This window comes from Bison bison, unplaced genomic scaffold, assembly GCF_000754665.1.
Source record: "Bison bison bison isolate TAMUID 2011002044 unplaced genomic scaffold, Bison_UMD1.0 scf7180017864330, whole genome shotgun sequence".
Lineage (NCBI taxonomy): Eukaryota > Metazoa > Chordata > Mammalia > Artiodactyla > Bovidae > Bison > Bison bison.
The window spans coordinates 10,971,007-10,988,548 of NW_011494902.1; the positions used below are offsets into that span (position 1 = coordinate 10,971,007).

The 17,542-nt window shown below is 37.6% G+C and overlaps 1 protein-coding gene across 1 annotated transcript in view; it reads right to left on the bottom strand.

Moving 5' to 3' along the window:
- Positions 1-16,598, bottom strand: part of LRP1B (low density lipoprotein receptor-related protein 1B) — a 1,806,191-nt gene extending 1,789,593 nt beyond the window's left edge. Inside the window, exon 1 of the mRNA XM_010853706.1 lies at positions 16,430-16,598. Within this exon, the coding sequence (XP_010852008.1) occupies positions 16,430-16,598 (169 nt within the window). The remainder of the gene's footprint in view (positions 1-16,429) is intronic.
- Positions 16,599-17,542: the final 944 nt, after the last annotated feature.

The window sequence follows — 17,542 nt, forward strand, 5'->3', positions numbered from 1 at the left end:
AAGGTCAAACAGCCTGATTCTTCAGTTGATTTATATTTTCAAGTTCAAATAATATGAGTATATATCATGATTTTAAGGTCTTAATTTTAATCCCTTCCTCAGTCTTTTTCTAACAGAATAGTTAAGACTGGAAAAGATTCTTTTATCTTAAACCTCTTAGCTGTATAGTTCAGAGGTATAACCTTGTTTTCTGGCAAACACTTTGTTGCAATTCAGTTTTTTTCAGTTTTGATAACCAAGTTATCAAGCTTACATCAAATTGACATATCCACTGATATAACACAATTGGAAATATATGTCACAATCAATGGTGTATTCTTGGGAAAATACTTATTATGAATCTAATTATCAGAAAACAAATAGAAAAATTCAGATTGTGTGACATTCTACAGGAAAATGCCAGTGCCATAACAGACAAAATAAAAATTGGAAAAATACTCTGGATTATGGAAGACTGAACAGCCGTGACAACCACATGCAATGCAGTATCCTTGGTTGGATCTTGGATTGGGAAAAAATAACTACAAATGGTGTTTTGGGGACAGTTGCTGCTGCTGCTGCTGCTAAGTTGCTTCAGTCGTGTCCAACTCTGTGCCATCCCATAGACGGCAGCCCACCAGGCCCTGCCGTCCCTGAGATTCTCCAGGCAAAACATTGGAGTGGGTTGCCATTTCCTTCTCCAAGGCATGAAAGTGAAAAGTGAAAGTGAAGTCACTCAGCCATGCCTGACTGTTCATGACACCATGGACTGCAGCCTACCAGGCTCATCCATCCATGGGATTTTCCAGGCAAGAGTACTGGAGTGGATTGCCATTGCCTTTTCCATGGGGACAGTTGGAGAAACTTAAATATGGATTGGATGTTATATCACAGTCAAGTTTCATGGGTCTAATGATGGTGTTATACTTATGTACAAGCATGTCTTACTCGTAGAATAATATTGGGATAAAATATCATTATGTCTGCAACTTGTTTAAATGAATCAGCAAAAACTATATGTGAACATATATATGTATATGTGTGTACAAACATTCTAAACACATACATAATTCAGAAAGAGAGAAAAAAGATAAACCAAATGTCACAAAAGTTTAGGGTTGATAAATCCAGGGTATATGGGTATTTACTATTCTTTCAACATTTCTGTTTGAGTAAAATTTTATGATAAAAAATTAAGGGAGGAAGGGGATTCAACTTTTTAAACAAATAACAATTTACATTCATTAAATGAACTATAATCAAAAAAGAAAAGCAAACTCATCTCATGTGTTATCGGCCCAAATTTATATGTTGAAGTCCTTACCCCCCAGTACCTCAGAACATGAGAGTTCTGATGTTTGGAGACAGGTCTTTTAAGATGTAATCAGGGTAAAAATTTTTTAAGGGTGAATTCAATAATCAGGTCTGCTCAATTGTGTCTGACTCTTTGTGATGCCATGGAATGTAGCCCACCAGGCTCCTCTGTCTATGGGATTCTCCAGGCAAGAATACTGGAGTGGGTTGCCATTGCTCCTCCAAGGAATCTTCCCAACCCAGAGGATCCAACCCATGTCTCCTCTGTCTCCTGCATCAGCAGGTCAATTCTTTACCACTGAGCCACCTGGGAAGTTGGTGAATCCAATGTGACTGGGGTCCTAATAAGAAGAGACCAGGACCCAGACACACACAGGGGGAAGATCTTGTAAAAACACCAGTAGATGGCCATCTGCAAGCCAAAAAGAGAGGATTCAGAATGAAACCAAGCCTGTCGACACCTTGAACTTGGACTTGTAGCCTCCAGAACTGTGAGGAAATTTATATGCATTTTTTAAATTTAAACCAAAAGTTTATTTTATTTTGTTAGGTAGCCCTAATTAACTAATACACAGTGCTACTCAAGATTCTCAGAATGAATCCCATTGACCTTCATCCTTGTATAGCCCTTTCTCTTTTGAATGCAGGTGGAACCTGTGAACATGATGTGCTGTCACTCCTGGATTATATTGCAATATATGGCAAAAGGAAAGTACCCACATGTTCTTAATGTAATCACATGCAGTTTGTTAAGGAGGATGTCAGGGAGAGGGAACATGACTCATGAGGGAGCTTCAACACACTATTGCTGGCTTTGAAAATGGACAGAGTCCTCTGCCAAGAAATGTGGGTGGTTCTTAGTTGTTAAGAGTTGAGGCTGAAGGCGACCAAGAAATTGTGGCCCATGTTAATCCCAAACTCCATATACATACTACTATATATAAAGTAGATTATCAACAAGGACCTACTGTACAGCACAAAGAACTGTACTCAATATTCTGCAGTGACTGAAGTGAGAAATAAATATGGAATGAATAGATTTATGTATATGTATAACTGAATCACTTTGCTGTACACCAGAAACTAACACAACATTGTAAACCAACTATACACCAATATAAAATTTCTTAAGTATTCTAGCCCCAGTCCTACAACTACAAGAAACTAAGCCAACAACATAAATCAGCTTAGAAGTAGGTTCTTGCAGACCCTCTAGATAACAGCCCACCTTTCGGAATATCTTGATGCCTGCTTTGTGAAAATTTAAGCAGAGGACTCAATTGATCCTAATCAGACTTCTGATCTACAAAACTGTGAGATAAGAAATGGGGTGTTAACATGCTAAATCTGTAGCAATTAGCTATATAGTAATAGAAAAGTGATCATTTCATTATCCGGTTATGTGTTTTTATTCAGTTATTATCTAATCAACAATGTGTTTTTAAATTAGAGTGAAGGTGTGTTTTGTTTGTGTGTGTGTGAGGGAAAATGGTGAACAGAATACTAATTATTTTTTCCAGATTCAACTTGTGTACATGCACACACATAAAGTTCATATATATAAATGTTAACCCATATACCTTTTACAATTATTAATACAGTAGCATATACACATATTTAAGTATATTTTTTCTAGTTGGAGAAAGACAGTTAAAAGTCTCTCAGTCATTATGATATCCTTCTTTATATCATTTATTTTATCATTCCTAACATTTATCACAAGACCTATCACATAGTAGTTACTCAAATAAGTTTTGTTGTCTATAAATTTCATAGGGGCTTCCCTTGTGGTTCAGCTGGTAAAGAATCCTGATGCTGGAAAAGATTGAAATCTGGAGAAGAGGACAACAGAGGATGAGATAGTTGGATGGCATCACCTAAGTGATGGACATGAGTTTGAGAAGGCTCCAGGAGTTAGTGATGGACAGGGAAGCCTGGCATGCTGCAGTCCATGAGGTTGCAAAGAGTCGGACATGACTCCATATATATATGGAGTATGTGCTGTGCTGTTCTTAGTTCCTCAGTTGCGTCTGACTGCAAACCCATGGACTGTAGCCCCCCATGTTCCTCTGTTCATGGGGATTCTCAAGGCAGGAATACTGAAGTGGGTTGCCATGCCCTCCTTCAGAGGATCTTCTCAACTCAGGGATCAAACCCAGGTCTTCCTCATTGCAGGCAGATTCTTTACCAGCTGAGCCACCAAGGAAGCCCAAGAATACTGGAATGGATAGTCTAACACTTCTCCAGGGGATCGTTCCTACCCAGGAATCAAACTGGGGTTTCCTGCATGGGGTGGATTCTTAACCAGCTGAACTTTAGAGTATGTATAGGATGCCAACTTAAATGTTACATGAGATAGGCACATATGACGGTCTGACCTCCACTAGGGGAAAATGTTAGTGGAAACTAATTTCTCAACTTCATTAACTCATTTGGAGACTATATAACATGGTAAAGTGTTCAACTGTAACTCTGTCACTTAATTGCTTTAACACCTCTAGCAAGCAACTTCCTTCATGCTTTCTTTTTTCTTTCTTTTTCCTCCATACGGCACAGGTTGTGGGATCTTAGTTCCCTGACCAGGGATTGAACTTGGGCCCTCAGAGTGAAAATACAGTGTCCTAATCACAGGACTACCAGAGAATTTCCCCTAATGCTTTATTTTTATCATCTTAAAAGCTGATGACTATGATTAGTATCATAAGGAGGTCAACATTAGCTCATAGAATGCCTTCATGCAAACTAGAAAATATTGCTCCCTTTCAAAGATCATTTATTTCCATTTGTAGGGCAATACATATACCTATGCTGTCTGCATTATTTATGTCATCCTGATACCTTGCACAATCTGAACAGCTGTACCAGAGGTCTCACTCAGGCTGTTGTCAGGATCAAAGGTTATAGTCCACATAAGGATCATAGTTCAACACCTGATCCACATTAATCCATTTTGTGTAAGTAACTGTCATCCTCATCTTTCTCATAAATATATTATTTAAAATAGATTTAGTATTATTTTACCAGAATAGAAGACTAAATTTGTATGGGTGAAAGTCCTGGCATATAGTAAGTAGGGCATGGGAAAATGGTTGCAGGGCCATGCTTAGTAAGGACCTTGAACACAGTAATTCCTCAGTAAATAACTGCTGATTGATTACATTCTAATTTTCTTAAAGAAAATGTACTTATACATTATGATACTTCTAGTTTGGTCACAAAATTCTCTTCACTCTTTAAGTGAAAATACACACCACACCATTTATTTTAATAACTGAATTGTCGAATACGTGTAAATTTGGAAGCAAAATGTAACAAAATTCTCCAAAGGTCCATGTGGAAAAAAGAGGCATTATTTATAACCATCAAATTGCATCTACTTTATTGCCTAACCCATGATCAATTCAGAATCAACAATTATAACAAGAATCCTCATGGACAGAGGAGCCTGGTGGACTACAGTCCATGGAATTGCAAAGAGTTGGACATGACTTAGTGACTAAGCACAGTACAGCAAGATAGATTAAGAGCTTTCCAGGTGGCACTAGTGGTTAAGAACCCAACTGCCGAAGCAGGAGACATAAGAGACATAGGTTCAATTCCTGGTTCAGGAAGATTCCCTGGAGGAGGGCATGGCAATTCACCCCAGTATTCTTGCCTGGAGAATCCCATGGACAGAGGAGCCTGGTGGGCTACAGTCCTTGGGGTCGCAAAGAGTCATATATGACTGAAGTGACTTTAACACATATGCAAGATAGATTATAGCAACCTAATATATATTACCACTGCAGACGGTGACTGCAGCCATGAAATTAAAAGACGCTTACTCCTTGGAAGGAAAGTTATGACCAACCTAGATAGCATATTCAAAAGCAGAGACATTACTTTGCCAACAAAGGTCCATCTAGTCAAGGCTATGGTTTTTCCTGTGGTCATGTATGGATGTGAGAGTTGGACTGTGAAGAAGGCTGAGTGCCAAAGAATTGATGCTTTTGAACTGTGGTGTTGGAGAAGACTCTTGAGAGTCCCTGGGACTGCAAGGAGATCCAACCAGTCCATTCTGAAGGAGATCAGCCCTAGGATTTCTTAGGAAGGAATGATGCTAAAACTGAAACTCCAGTCCTTTGGCCACCTCATGCGAAGAGTTGACTCATTGGAAAAGACTCTGATGCTGGGAGGGACTGGGGGCAGGAGGAGAAGGGGACGACAGAGGATGAGATGGCTGGATGGCATCACTGACTCGATGGATGTGAGTCTGAATGAAGACCGGGAGTTGGTGATGGACAGGGAGGCCAGGTGTGCTGCCATTCATGGGGTCACAGAGAGTCAGACACGACTGAGTGATTGAACTGAACTGAACTGAACTGAATATATATTACTAGCACACGCTATATGTATATATGTAATATACCAGTTATGTCTGTTTCCCTCAGAAAATAATGATAATTTTATTATTAATCTAAGTTTGTATTTTATGTTGCAAGTAGGTAGCATTGCAAATATGGCTATCAACTACACCGCTAAATAAATATCCTAGATCACCAGGAGGAACTGTTATGCAAACCTATTTTTTTTTTTTTAATTTTGGAGCAACTCATCATCCACAAATATTTTTTAAAAATCTATAGTAATCATCTATTTGCTTTTTAATTGAAAAAATTTCTTTTCATTTGTATAAGATTCATACTACATTACTCTAATTAGGTGTTCTTAGAGGATTAAGAGTCAGATATGACTGAGAAACTAAGCACAGTACAGCACAGAGGATTCGAACCACCACTATAGGCCCTTTATTCCATCAGAAACTGGTAATTTAATTTCATAATTCTAAATAAAGCCTATAATTTCAGTACTCTGGTAGTTAGTTTCAGTGTATGTGGGTTGGCCAAAAAACTCATTCCAGTTTTTCATAATATGGAAAACCCAAACTTTTTGGTTAATACAATATCTTTGAGGAAAGTGGTGGTGGTTGGGTGGGGGGCGGGGGTGAGGTTCAATTGCTGCATTCTTCTTTATATTAATATTAAAAACAAGGACATTTTAATATAAAAAGCATGGAATTTTAATAGATATAAGTTGGATGCTATATTAATCTGCTAGGTCTTCTATAACACAATATCATAGACTAAGTGGCTTAAACATTATACATTTATTTCCTCGCAGTGCTGAGGCTAAAAATCCAAGGTCAAAGTGTTGGTGGGTTAGTTTCCCTCAAGACTTCCTTGGAGGGTAGATCGCCCCACCCAGCTCTGACTGTCTCTTCATATGACTTCTCTCTGTGCACAAGTTTCCTTGGTGTCCCTCAGTTCAGTTCAGTCTCTCAGTCATGTTCAACTCTTTGTGACCCCAAGAACCGAAGCACGCCAGGCCTGGAGTTTACTCAGACTCATGTCCATTGAGTTGGTGATGCCATCCAACCATCTCATCCTCTGTCATCCCCTGCTCCTCCTGCCCTCAATCTGTCTAAAGTCCCCCTTTTTAAAAGGACACTAGACAGATGGTTGGCGAAGGCAGTGGCACCCCACTCCAGTACTTTTCCTGGAAAGTCCTATGGACGGAGGAGCCTAGTAGGCTGCAGTCCATGGGGTCACTAAGAGTTAGATATGACTGAGCGACTTCACTTTCACTTTTACTTTCATGCATTGGAGAGGGAAATAGCAACCCACTCCAGTGTTCTTGCCTGGAGAATCCCAGGGACGGGGGAGCCTGGTGGGCTGCTGTCTATGGGGTCACACAGAGTCAGACATGACTGAAGTGACTTAGCAGTAGCAGCAGACAGATGATATTAGGACCCACTCTAATAGGCTTTCTAGGTGGTGCTAGTGGTAAAAAAAATCTGCCTGCCAATGCAGAGGACAAGAGATGCCAGTTCAATCCCTGGGTTGGGAAGATGTCCTGGAGAAGGAAATGGAAACCCACTCCAGTATTCTTGCCTTGGAAATTCCATGGAAAGAGGAGCCTGGACGGTTACGGTCCATAGCGTACAAGTACAGTTATATTCTGAGATGGTATAGTTTTAGGATTTTGACACATGAGTATTGAGGTGGTGCAGTTCATCCCAAAGCTGATGCTATAACTTCTATTATTAGGAAATGCAATTTCTGAATTCCAATTTTTGCCTTTTACCCAATAGTTATGAGACTCTTGACCAAGCAACTGGTTTGTGCTTTAGAGTTTTTATTTTTAATGACCCTGATACCTGGACTGTTTCTCTCAAAAAATAGCTACAAGGCCAAAAGATTAATGATTCTAACATACATGTCCTTAAAGTATCAAAGTGCTATACAAGTAAGAGTCCTTTCTATAATCCTAATTGTGTAAGATTTAAATTATTAGTCTTATAACTATATGCTACAGTCCAAGACAAGAATTTTTTAATTAATAATTACTTATCTTTTGTTAACTCATCAAACTTGTTGAGAAGCATTTACTTTTTTGTTTTTCTATCTTGCTGTTTAGTACCCAGAAAGCAAGCTGAGAGATTCTCCCCTTTCTTATCTGATCCTTGATCAAGCAAAGTAAAATTTAATCACACCCTGCCCTCTATGATTTTTCAGAAAAGTTATTAAAAAAAGGAAAGAAAAACAAATCATTCAAGATGAGTAGATTGCTATAAGCTACCTTTACTGAATTTGTGTACTGTCACCTAAGCCCTGTTTTTAACTCATCTTCTCATGAACTTTACTCTTTGTGAGCAATTTCTCCTACCCCCAAATCAAAAAAGCTAATGCTACAGAGATTTTAATTTAAAATAGTCAACCGAAAATCAATTATTCTGCCTGATCCTGAAAAGGGCCAATGTGGCAATTAGTAGAAGGATTATACTTTTGCCCTAAGAATTCCATAGGCATATTATAGTAGGATTTTATATCCTGCTTTCAGGGAAGGATAATGGAAAATATGGGGGAAGGGAGAGAGAAAAAAGCCACTGCCATTAAATAAGTTCTTAGAACAAAACATCCTTCAGTGCTTCATTTAGCAAAATATGTCATTTCAAAAGTGTTTCTGAGTGAAAGTCAAATGAAAATTTTATACACTGACTATAAAGAATAAAACATCCTCTGGGAAGAAATTTACTCACCCATGAAAGGTAAGAAGCCTTCATCCCAACCCCAACTGCTAGATTAGTTGTGGATAAATGATGGATTGTATCATTTCTGAGAAGGCTCCTTGCTCAGCCTTAAGCCTGGTCCCTAGAGAGCCTTGCAAGACCATTTGTTTACTGTACCTCATCCCTTAAGCCATGGAGATTTTATCAGAGTTGTCGCTGGAATTCAATAATTTTACTTTATCCCCTTTATTTTCCATCATTTCAAAGTTCTCATTCCTTGTAGTTTCCAGTCCAGGCTGAGGGACATGAGTCCCTTTTTATCCTATGACCTGTGAACTGGAATCAAAGCTGGAAAGCAGTGACTTCTTGAAGAAGAGTGAGGCCTTTTGTGATGCTGTTTTTGCTCCACCTCTGTGAATTGTAGTGCACTCAGTTTATCACCTCTGCCTCCAATCAAACTTGCTTAAAATGGCAGAGGCAGACTTTCAGAGATCTGTTAGCACATAACAGGGCGATATGAAGAGAAATGTCACCCCTCCATCCCATCCCCACTGTGCTGGGGAAATGAACCAACCTGAAACAGGCCCTTTCAATTCACAATTATACGGTTCCTCACCTTCTGGTCTCCCCTTCATAGCAACTCTTAAGTGGAGGTCTCTTTATTATTAAAGGAGGGTCAATGTTTCTGGCCTCTTCATTGCAAAAGAGGGAAGCCTCGGAATAAAATGAAGAGCAAAACAAAAAGAATTGAAAGAGACATAAACTGCTCTCTTGGGCCTCATATGTGCTACCTTTAATCTGCAAGATCATTTCAGTTTCTCTACCTAACAAAAAGCTTAGCTTTGTAGCTCTCATATATTAGCTCATTCCAAAATGACCTCTAAATCACTATTACTCAGAAACAAGGACCATACTTCCATTCATTTTATTGTTCCTAGAGTCTCCTTTCAGTGCCCTATCCTGCTATTTATTTTTAAAGGGCAGTATCTGTTTGCTAATAACCTCCCACATGAATTTTATTTTATTTCCCTGACCTCTGTTAAAGAAAGATAGAAGGAAACTGTAAAAGGATTTCTACCTTTCATCCTAGGGGAAAGGTCAGCCTATGAATATAAGAAGTTCGTTAATATCCTCCCATCCAAATAAAGCTCAAACTCCACAACAATGGAAATACAATCAAAGCAATGGTCAGTTCATGCAGCGACACATCTAACCCTAATAACTTAGAGCCATTTTCATTTTTCACAAATGCTTCTGTTCCTATTACTCAGGAGACATGGTGTGTTTACTGCATTTTTCAATCAGAACTGATCATCTCCAAAGTCAGAGTGAGATAACTCTGCTGGGATAGTGTCTGTTTTTCAAATGACACTGTATTTTTAAATTAGGTGGCCTAAGGATTCCTTTTAGGAGTTGAATTCTTCCTTACCTGAGTCTATATAAAAACAACAGTGAGTTGAAAGAAATGCAAACTCCACTTTCACCAATAACAGTCAAATCAGAAGGCAGAGAAAGATTGTAAACAATTTCCTCATCTCTTAAAATGAGAAAACATCCACATTTCAGGACTGCCATGTCAATTAAGCAATAAACCATTATGAACTAAACTGTTTTTTTAACCATATATCTTAACTTTAATCAATTCTGCAACATGATGTGTTGGAAGAGTTCCTAGGAAAAGTCACCTGTCCTCCAATAATCTCTGTATCTACTTGTCTTAATTTTGAGTGTAATACGCCTAAGTACTAAAAATTGTTAGCAACTTTACTCGAATTAGTGTATATGGTAAATTATTGCTACCCCTAGCCACAACCTTACAGAATAAAACTGATTTTCAGTAAGAACGGGAGAGGCAGCAATTAGGGTGCTCTATCAAAAGACCCTGAGGGTAAGGTGCTTGGTCAAAGCTCTGGAGAGATAGAATATAGGGGAGGGGTGTTGGGTGGAAAGAAGATCTTATGGAAAAGACAGTATTTCAAGCACTTTACTGTGGGACGGGTACTATCATGTCCATTGTACAGACAAGGTACTAGAGACCTGGAATGAGTACTTTGTTGCACAAGAGCAAAGATGTTCATTTGGAGGAACTGGCTTTGGTGTCAAGCAGCTGGGATTCAGACCATGCCTTGTGACTGCCCCCACCCCTGCCACAGATGAAGAGAGGAAAAGAGAGTGAAGAGAGCACTGTGGCTCAGGTTACTTGGGTCCTCTGCCTGGCCAATATCTAGTCTCCTGTTATTCTTGACTAGCAGGACCGTATATTTTATTTTGGGAAACCCTGAGGAATACACAGGTGATCAGTTCCGGCAAACAAGATCTAAGCAGAAACCTACTGAGTTTGCTTTCTGTAAAAGTTATCATCCTCTGAGAAACAGAAAGACTCAGCTGGCACTTGCTGTTTCCCTGTTTTCTTCCCATCTCTCTGGCGGAAAGGGATTCATCTGCTAGGGAAGGTGGAAAAGTCCTACTGTGGCTGAAAGACTGAGAGCTCCATGCTAAGAATGGCAGAGGAAGCCTGCTGTCATTCTGGAGCAGCCATATCAATCCTGGATTGTCCACTTTGGCACTTTTTTTCTTTCTATGAGTTTCTAAAAGTAAACTCTCTTTTGTCTGAGCTCTTTCTTCTGTTCCCTGTGCTCAAGTGCAACGCTAACACATAAGGGGATATGCAAAAATAGAAGAAAACCCAGCTCTTGCAGAGAATACCACCTTGCCTGAGTTTGGCACCATATGTAGTGGGTACTCACAGAGCTCTATGCCACGTTCTTCCACTGTGTGCACGTACACTGCTCCTGTTGCAGGATCTACACAGGATCTACACAGAGACCTACCTTCACAAGAGTACAGTGGATATGGTTTAGCTATGGCACTGCAGTAGAATTTGGCAAAAGACAACCTGTAACAGTGTCAGACTTTACTTTTTTTGGGCTCCAAAATCACTGCAGATGGTGACTGCAGCCATGAAATTGAAAGACGCTTACTCCTTGGAAGGAAAGTTATGACCAACCTAGACAGCATATTGAAAAGCAGAGACATTACTTTACCAACAAAGGTCCGTCTAGGCAAGGCTATGGTTTTTCCTGTGGTCATGTATGAATGTGAGAGTTGGACTGTGAAGAAGGCTGAGCGCCAAAGAACTGATGCTTTTGAACTGTGGTGTTGGAGAAGACTCTTGAGAGTCCCTTGGACTGCAAGGAGATCCAACCAGTCCATTCTGAAGGAGATCAGCCCTAGGATTTCTTTGGAAGGAATGATGCTAAAGCTGAAACTCCAGTCCTTTGGCCACCTCATGCGAAGAGTTGACTCATTGGAAAAGACTCTGATGCTGGGAGGGATTGGGGGCAGGAGGAGAAGGGGACAACAGAGGATGAGATGGCTGAATGGCATCACTGACTCGATGGACGTGAGTCCGAGTGAACTCCAGGATTTGGTGATGGACAGGGAGGCCTGGCATGCTGCGATTCATGGGGTCGCAAAGAGTTGGACACGACTGAGCAATTGAACTAACTAACTAACTAAGATAAATGCAACCTGGGGTCTATTTTTTTATGGAGTATAAACTGATAATGTTTATTTGTATGTTTGTTTTTCCATTTTAATTATTTTACAAACAAATGAAGACAAAGAAGAATATACAACTGAGCTCACAAAAGCTCAGTAAAACCTAAAATATTTTCTATATGATCCTTTACAGAAAAAGTCTACTGGTCCCTGCAGAAGGACAGGACAGTGTAAAGTCAATATGAAAATTATCACAACTATCCAGTTTTCAAATCTTAGCCTCCCATAATGCCATTTTTATATTCCCTGGTTGGTCAATGAGTCACCAAATCCACATCATGTTCTATAGTGGAACAACTCTAAATGATTTTCTGAAGGAAGTTAGTGGAGGATGATAAGCAAAAGGAAAACGATCAGAACAAATACACTTCTGACTTAAAAGGAAGAATCTAGTTTTAAGTATATAAACATCAGATTGCCAGAAAAGAACATACATCTGCTGACCACTGACTGTTGAAAAGTAAGTATCATTAAGCATTCAACAGAAAATCCTACAAGGAATTACATATTGAATGCCTCAGAATAAAAGCACTTTTCAGGAAGACTTCCCTGCCACAGGTGGTACCAAGCTTTCATTCCACAAATAACATTTCCACTATTCACTTTAATTCTCATCATACAAAATGCTAGACTAACAACTCGATTGAAAGCCCTAAGGAAAAAGATGATGATTTTCCTGATTTTCAATTCTCACAGCTTCATAGGGCCTGAAAGATGGTTAGCTGTTTAGATACTTGGCAAATTATTTCAAATAATCTAGAGAAAAAAGGCTTTCACTTCTAATATAAGGCTAAAGAACTATTTCTCATAGTCAATGGTAAGGGTATAAATTATGAAATTTCTCTAATTTCACATTAAAAAAACTCATCCCAACATGAAATCAGCTTATTGGTAAATCAGCCCCATTCAAGAAGGTTTTCTTTGACCTTATATGGCTGTTAGTGAAAGCTTACTTCTGCCTCATGAATAGTAGAAAATACCCTTTCAACCTGGACCTACACAAACACAGAAGAGGAAGAAAATATGTGCCTGTTAACCTTGCAGATCCCCAAATATCTCAATTTCATTTGATTTTCATTGTTTTTCTGTATGCATGTATACCTTCTAAAGCATTTTGGTCATCAGCTTCTCAGAAGACAAGCTTTTCCTCTTCCTCTGTAACATCCAATTTTTTCTCTGTTAGAATTTTGTCATTGCAGAGCTTTCACAATGTCATAATAAATTATATGCTATATTGGTCTTCTTATCATTTTAAAGGGTAAATGGATTTAGGAAAAATAAATCATTGAATCAGCGATTTTTACCTAGTATTTTGTAGATACAACATACTTTGTCTTCAAATCAAAGATAAGATACTTTTGCTCATACACCTTGCACAAAATTCCCCTTCTTAAGAATCAATCGTCAAGGTTTGATTTCTAGTATTTATCTTTCACAATGAATGTATGTACAGTCATATAATTATAAAATTATGCAAATATTTTATGTAGATCAGTGATGATTGCATATAAATGTTATAAAACAACACATTACAAAGCACTATGATTAGGGAAAATGGTAATTGTGAACATCTGGATTGAGAAATTTAAATCTGAAAAAGTCTGATATTTTTCATAAAGCCTTTTCTCAGTGTTTGTCCAGATTTCATTTGGTACTGACTGAAACCACTTATCTGAGACAGGCTAATTAAATGTAGATCCAAATATGTTACTCAGATGAAACACCCAGGTTTTTTAAAAAGTATTTTTCTCTCTTTGTTATGTAACTACTTTGGTATAAGAATTTTTTTAGTGTTGCTCTTGAGAATATTCAGCAATTTTGATATCTGAGAGTACAGTAAGAATGGCCAAAATGAGAAAACATTTAAAGTCAAACACAAAATTTCATTGAGGAAAACAACTATATACCTAAAATTGCAAAAATATCTTGAGCAGGTATGAATTTCATTTTAAAAACTAAGGAAGAAGAAAATCTATCTCTATTTTCAATGAAACCACATGTAATTTCTAATTTGAGGCTTTAGTCTGGCTAAAGCCCCTCATCTCTGTGAATTGAAGGACCTACCTTTTTCCCCCAAACACAAGTATGTTTACCTTCTGGGCAAGATGGATATTCAAAGTACTTCCAAACACTGGTGGAGAAACTGGCCTTTCAGAGCAGGTACTCAATCAATCAGGGCAGATGCCAACTGACAAACAAAAGTCTCGTCCACTAGTGTGGCCCTGTTGGCTATCGATCATGTTCCTAGAGGCAAAGAGCTGGCATGGGAGGGGGAGTGGAATATTTGTCATCCACCCACTTTGGCATTCACTTTGAAGTCTCTTTCTTTTCTGGGTTTGAGCTTTGACCACAAAGGTCTTGCACCTTGTCTGTACCACAAATCCTCTCCAGCCTGATTCTCCTACTGAGCTCTTTCTTGAATACAAGGGGGAACATCATTATTCTCTTTTCTTCAGCAGCATGGAGGGAGAGGCTATGCAGTCTTTTCATCTCAATCGTTTTTACACTGTAACAGGTATAAGTTTCAGGGCATTTCTCCTTCAACCTGCCTTCCTACAAATGGATTCCACAAAGCTATCTCATGTCTCTGTCATGTTTCTCATCAGGAATATGATCAGGGTAAAAATGCAAGCCTCCAAAACTCAATAATTTAATTTTTTAGTCTGATTATGCCATGACAATTTTTCCTTGCATCTAATGAGGAGAGAACTCCTCTATGGCACTTCAATAAGGGAAGCCTAAGACTGAAACAGAGTTAAGTCCCACTTCTTATATAGAAGAAATATAGTCCAACTATTTATATTTTTCATGGCCAGAGTATTTTGATATTGTTGTCTTTCACATAATTATACCATCCACATTCATATGCATGATTTTGAGATTTCTCTCATTTTCCATTTTAAAAAACTTTGTGAAGGTGTAATTCACATACCATACAAGTCACCCGTTTAATACACATAGTTCAATGTATTTAAATATATTAACAAGAGTTGTGTAACTATCACTGGAATCTAATTTTAGAACATTTTCATCACCTCCAAAGAGACTCCAACTCATTAGAAGACACTCCTCAATCCCCTCCAACTCACTGGCCACTGGCAACTTAGCTACTTTCTGTCTCTAGAGATTTGCCTATTGGGATATTTTACATGAATGGAATCATATCATATGTGATATTTTGTGACTGGCTTGTTTTCCCTCACATGATGTTTTCAAGATTTATCCATGTAGCATGTATAAGTATTTCAATTTTTTATTGTTAAATAATATTCCTTACTATGGAGTTACCACATTTTATTTATCCACTATTTTCTTCTTATTATACTTTTTCCTTTTATCATGCCTGGAGCATTATCTATGCTATAGGAGTCAAGAAAATGTTTTCAGAATTAAACTGATGAAATTGATATAAAATTAGAAATACAGTAAACAACTGCAACTCCTTCCAACCAAAAAACTGATCTATTCAAATTGAAAAAAGGCAATTAATGTAGATATTCAAGAACTCATATGTTGAGAAACTTTAAAAGCACCAGGAAACATGGAAACAGTGAGTAAGCATTGTTTCTGCCTTCATCAAAACATTGTTTCCATCTAAAGAACTTATAAACAAGTAGATAATAGTGGAGAATGGTAACCATAATTGTTATCTCTATAATATCAAGCAATAACAATGAAGGATTTTCTTTTTTCATGTTGACTTCACAGAACTATGTAGTTGTTTGAGAATGATACTGATAAGCTGATATGCCTGTTTGCCTGGGTAGTAAAGACTGATACTAGTAATGCCAGATTTATTAATGCAAAAATCTAGCAGACTCTCCATACTCCTCATGATAGAGGATATTAAAAAGAAAGTGTAGAAGACTTAGCTGTGGGTCCTGTTATTACTTACAATTTTTATTTAATGGCATTTTTCTCATGACAAAACCCTTAATGGACTCTGAGTTACATGCAGAGGTACAATTAGAATTAAGACTCTTGTATTAAGAGTTCTGAATTTGATATTATAAAATCAAAGATATTCACCACATGAATGGACAAATGTAGTTTTTATCTTTCAAGTTCAAAAGAAAATATGTTCAATAATTTGTGTAGCACTCTAGACACTAATAGAAATAATATGGGAGCTAAAGCTTGATTAGTTCATTATTCTTTGTATGTGTTCCTCTGCCTCAAAATGTGTGAGATAAATTAGTGGAGAGGATTTTATTCCCTTTTAGTGCTGTGTTTTAATGGATTTTTTTCTCTTCAAGTATAATTTTCCTAGGAGTAACACAATCACATTGAAAGAATTAACCTTGCATTTTCTTCCCTTCATGAGTTAATTCACACAACAAAACCACATTTAATGCTCTCATTCACATAGTCATTTTAAAGGAAATACAAACAAAAGTTTTTTTAAGTTTTCAGGCTATTTGGAAAATAAAAAAGAATAAGGTGAAATAGCAGTCATCCATGAAAACAACTGACATTTAGTTTCACATGTAAGGTAAATCTGAATGGCAAGAGAACCTTTCTACTCACAGGTATCTAAAGATTCGTCTGAATCATCAGGGCAGTCAGGGTCTCCATCACACAGCCAGCTCTGGGAGACACAAGTCACGTGATCGTGGCAAAGAAATTCACCAGGATCACAGGACTGCTGATCTGAAAATGAAAGTGTTTCAAAATAAAATATGAATGATCTGAACATGAATACGAGAACAGTACAAAGATGAAATGTGAGAAAGCAATGCATAAAAGGTACATGAATGGGATCCACACTTTCTATTCAGCTGCAAAGCTAGACCAATTATTTTTCTTAATTTAACCCACTCAGCTCAAGCACTCAAATTCGAAAGATGGAATTTTTTGGAGTCTCACACAACCTATCCTAAAAATAGTTAAGAATTCTGTTTGTTTTGGGGGCTACAAATCTTTCTCATGTCAGTTAAGGTATATATATATTCCAGCAAGAAGGTTAATAGAAGATGTTGATCCAAAGCAGAAGTTCTTAAGCAGAATCTTTTAGTTTCCTACTCTGGCCCAAGAAAAGGAAGAATCAGCCAAAAAAGTGAAACCTTGTACATAAATACCATCTCTTAGTATTCAGTTCTTAACCGTTCACCCCGATGCTGGAACTTCATGCCTCTCTATCTATTAGATACCCCATATCATCTTATTTTCTCTTCTCTTTTTCACTGAAACTTCCCAACTGAAAGCTTCTGCTTCTCGACAATGAGAGTGATAGAACATTCCATAAAGCTTTGCTCTAATTCAGGTTTTTACATTTGTTTGCATTCAAAATTCCATTATTTTTTTCTTTTTTCGAAAAAAAAAAAAATTCCATTATTTTCCTTCCATTGTTTCAGAATATTTAGGATCTGTTGCCTTTCATCAAGTCCTAATAAATTCATCAGATGCTGCTTTTTGCAATAGTCTTATTAGTGTCCTATAAGTTTATTCAATAAAATATTTCCTTTTTAAAATAATTTTAAAATATGTCTGATATAAAAATGTTTTTATAATTGATGACCTCTGAGTATAAAGGAGTGTTAGGATTGTTAGACATTTGATATCACTTATTCTTTATTATGTATATATATATATATAGATGAGTATATATGTTTATATATATATAATATATACAAATGAGTC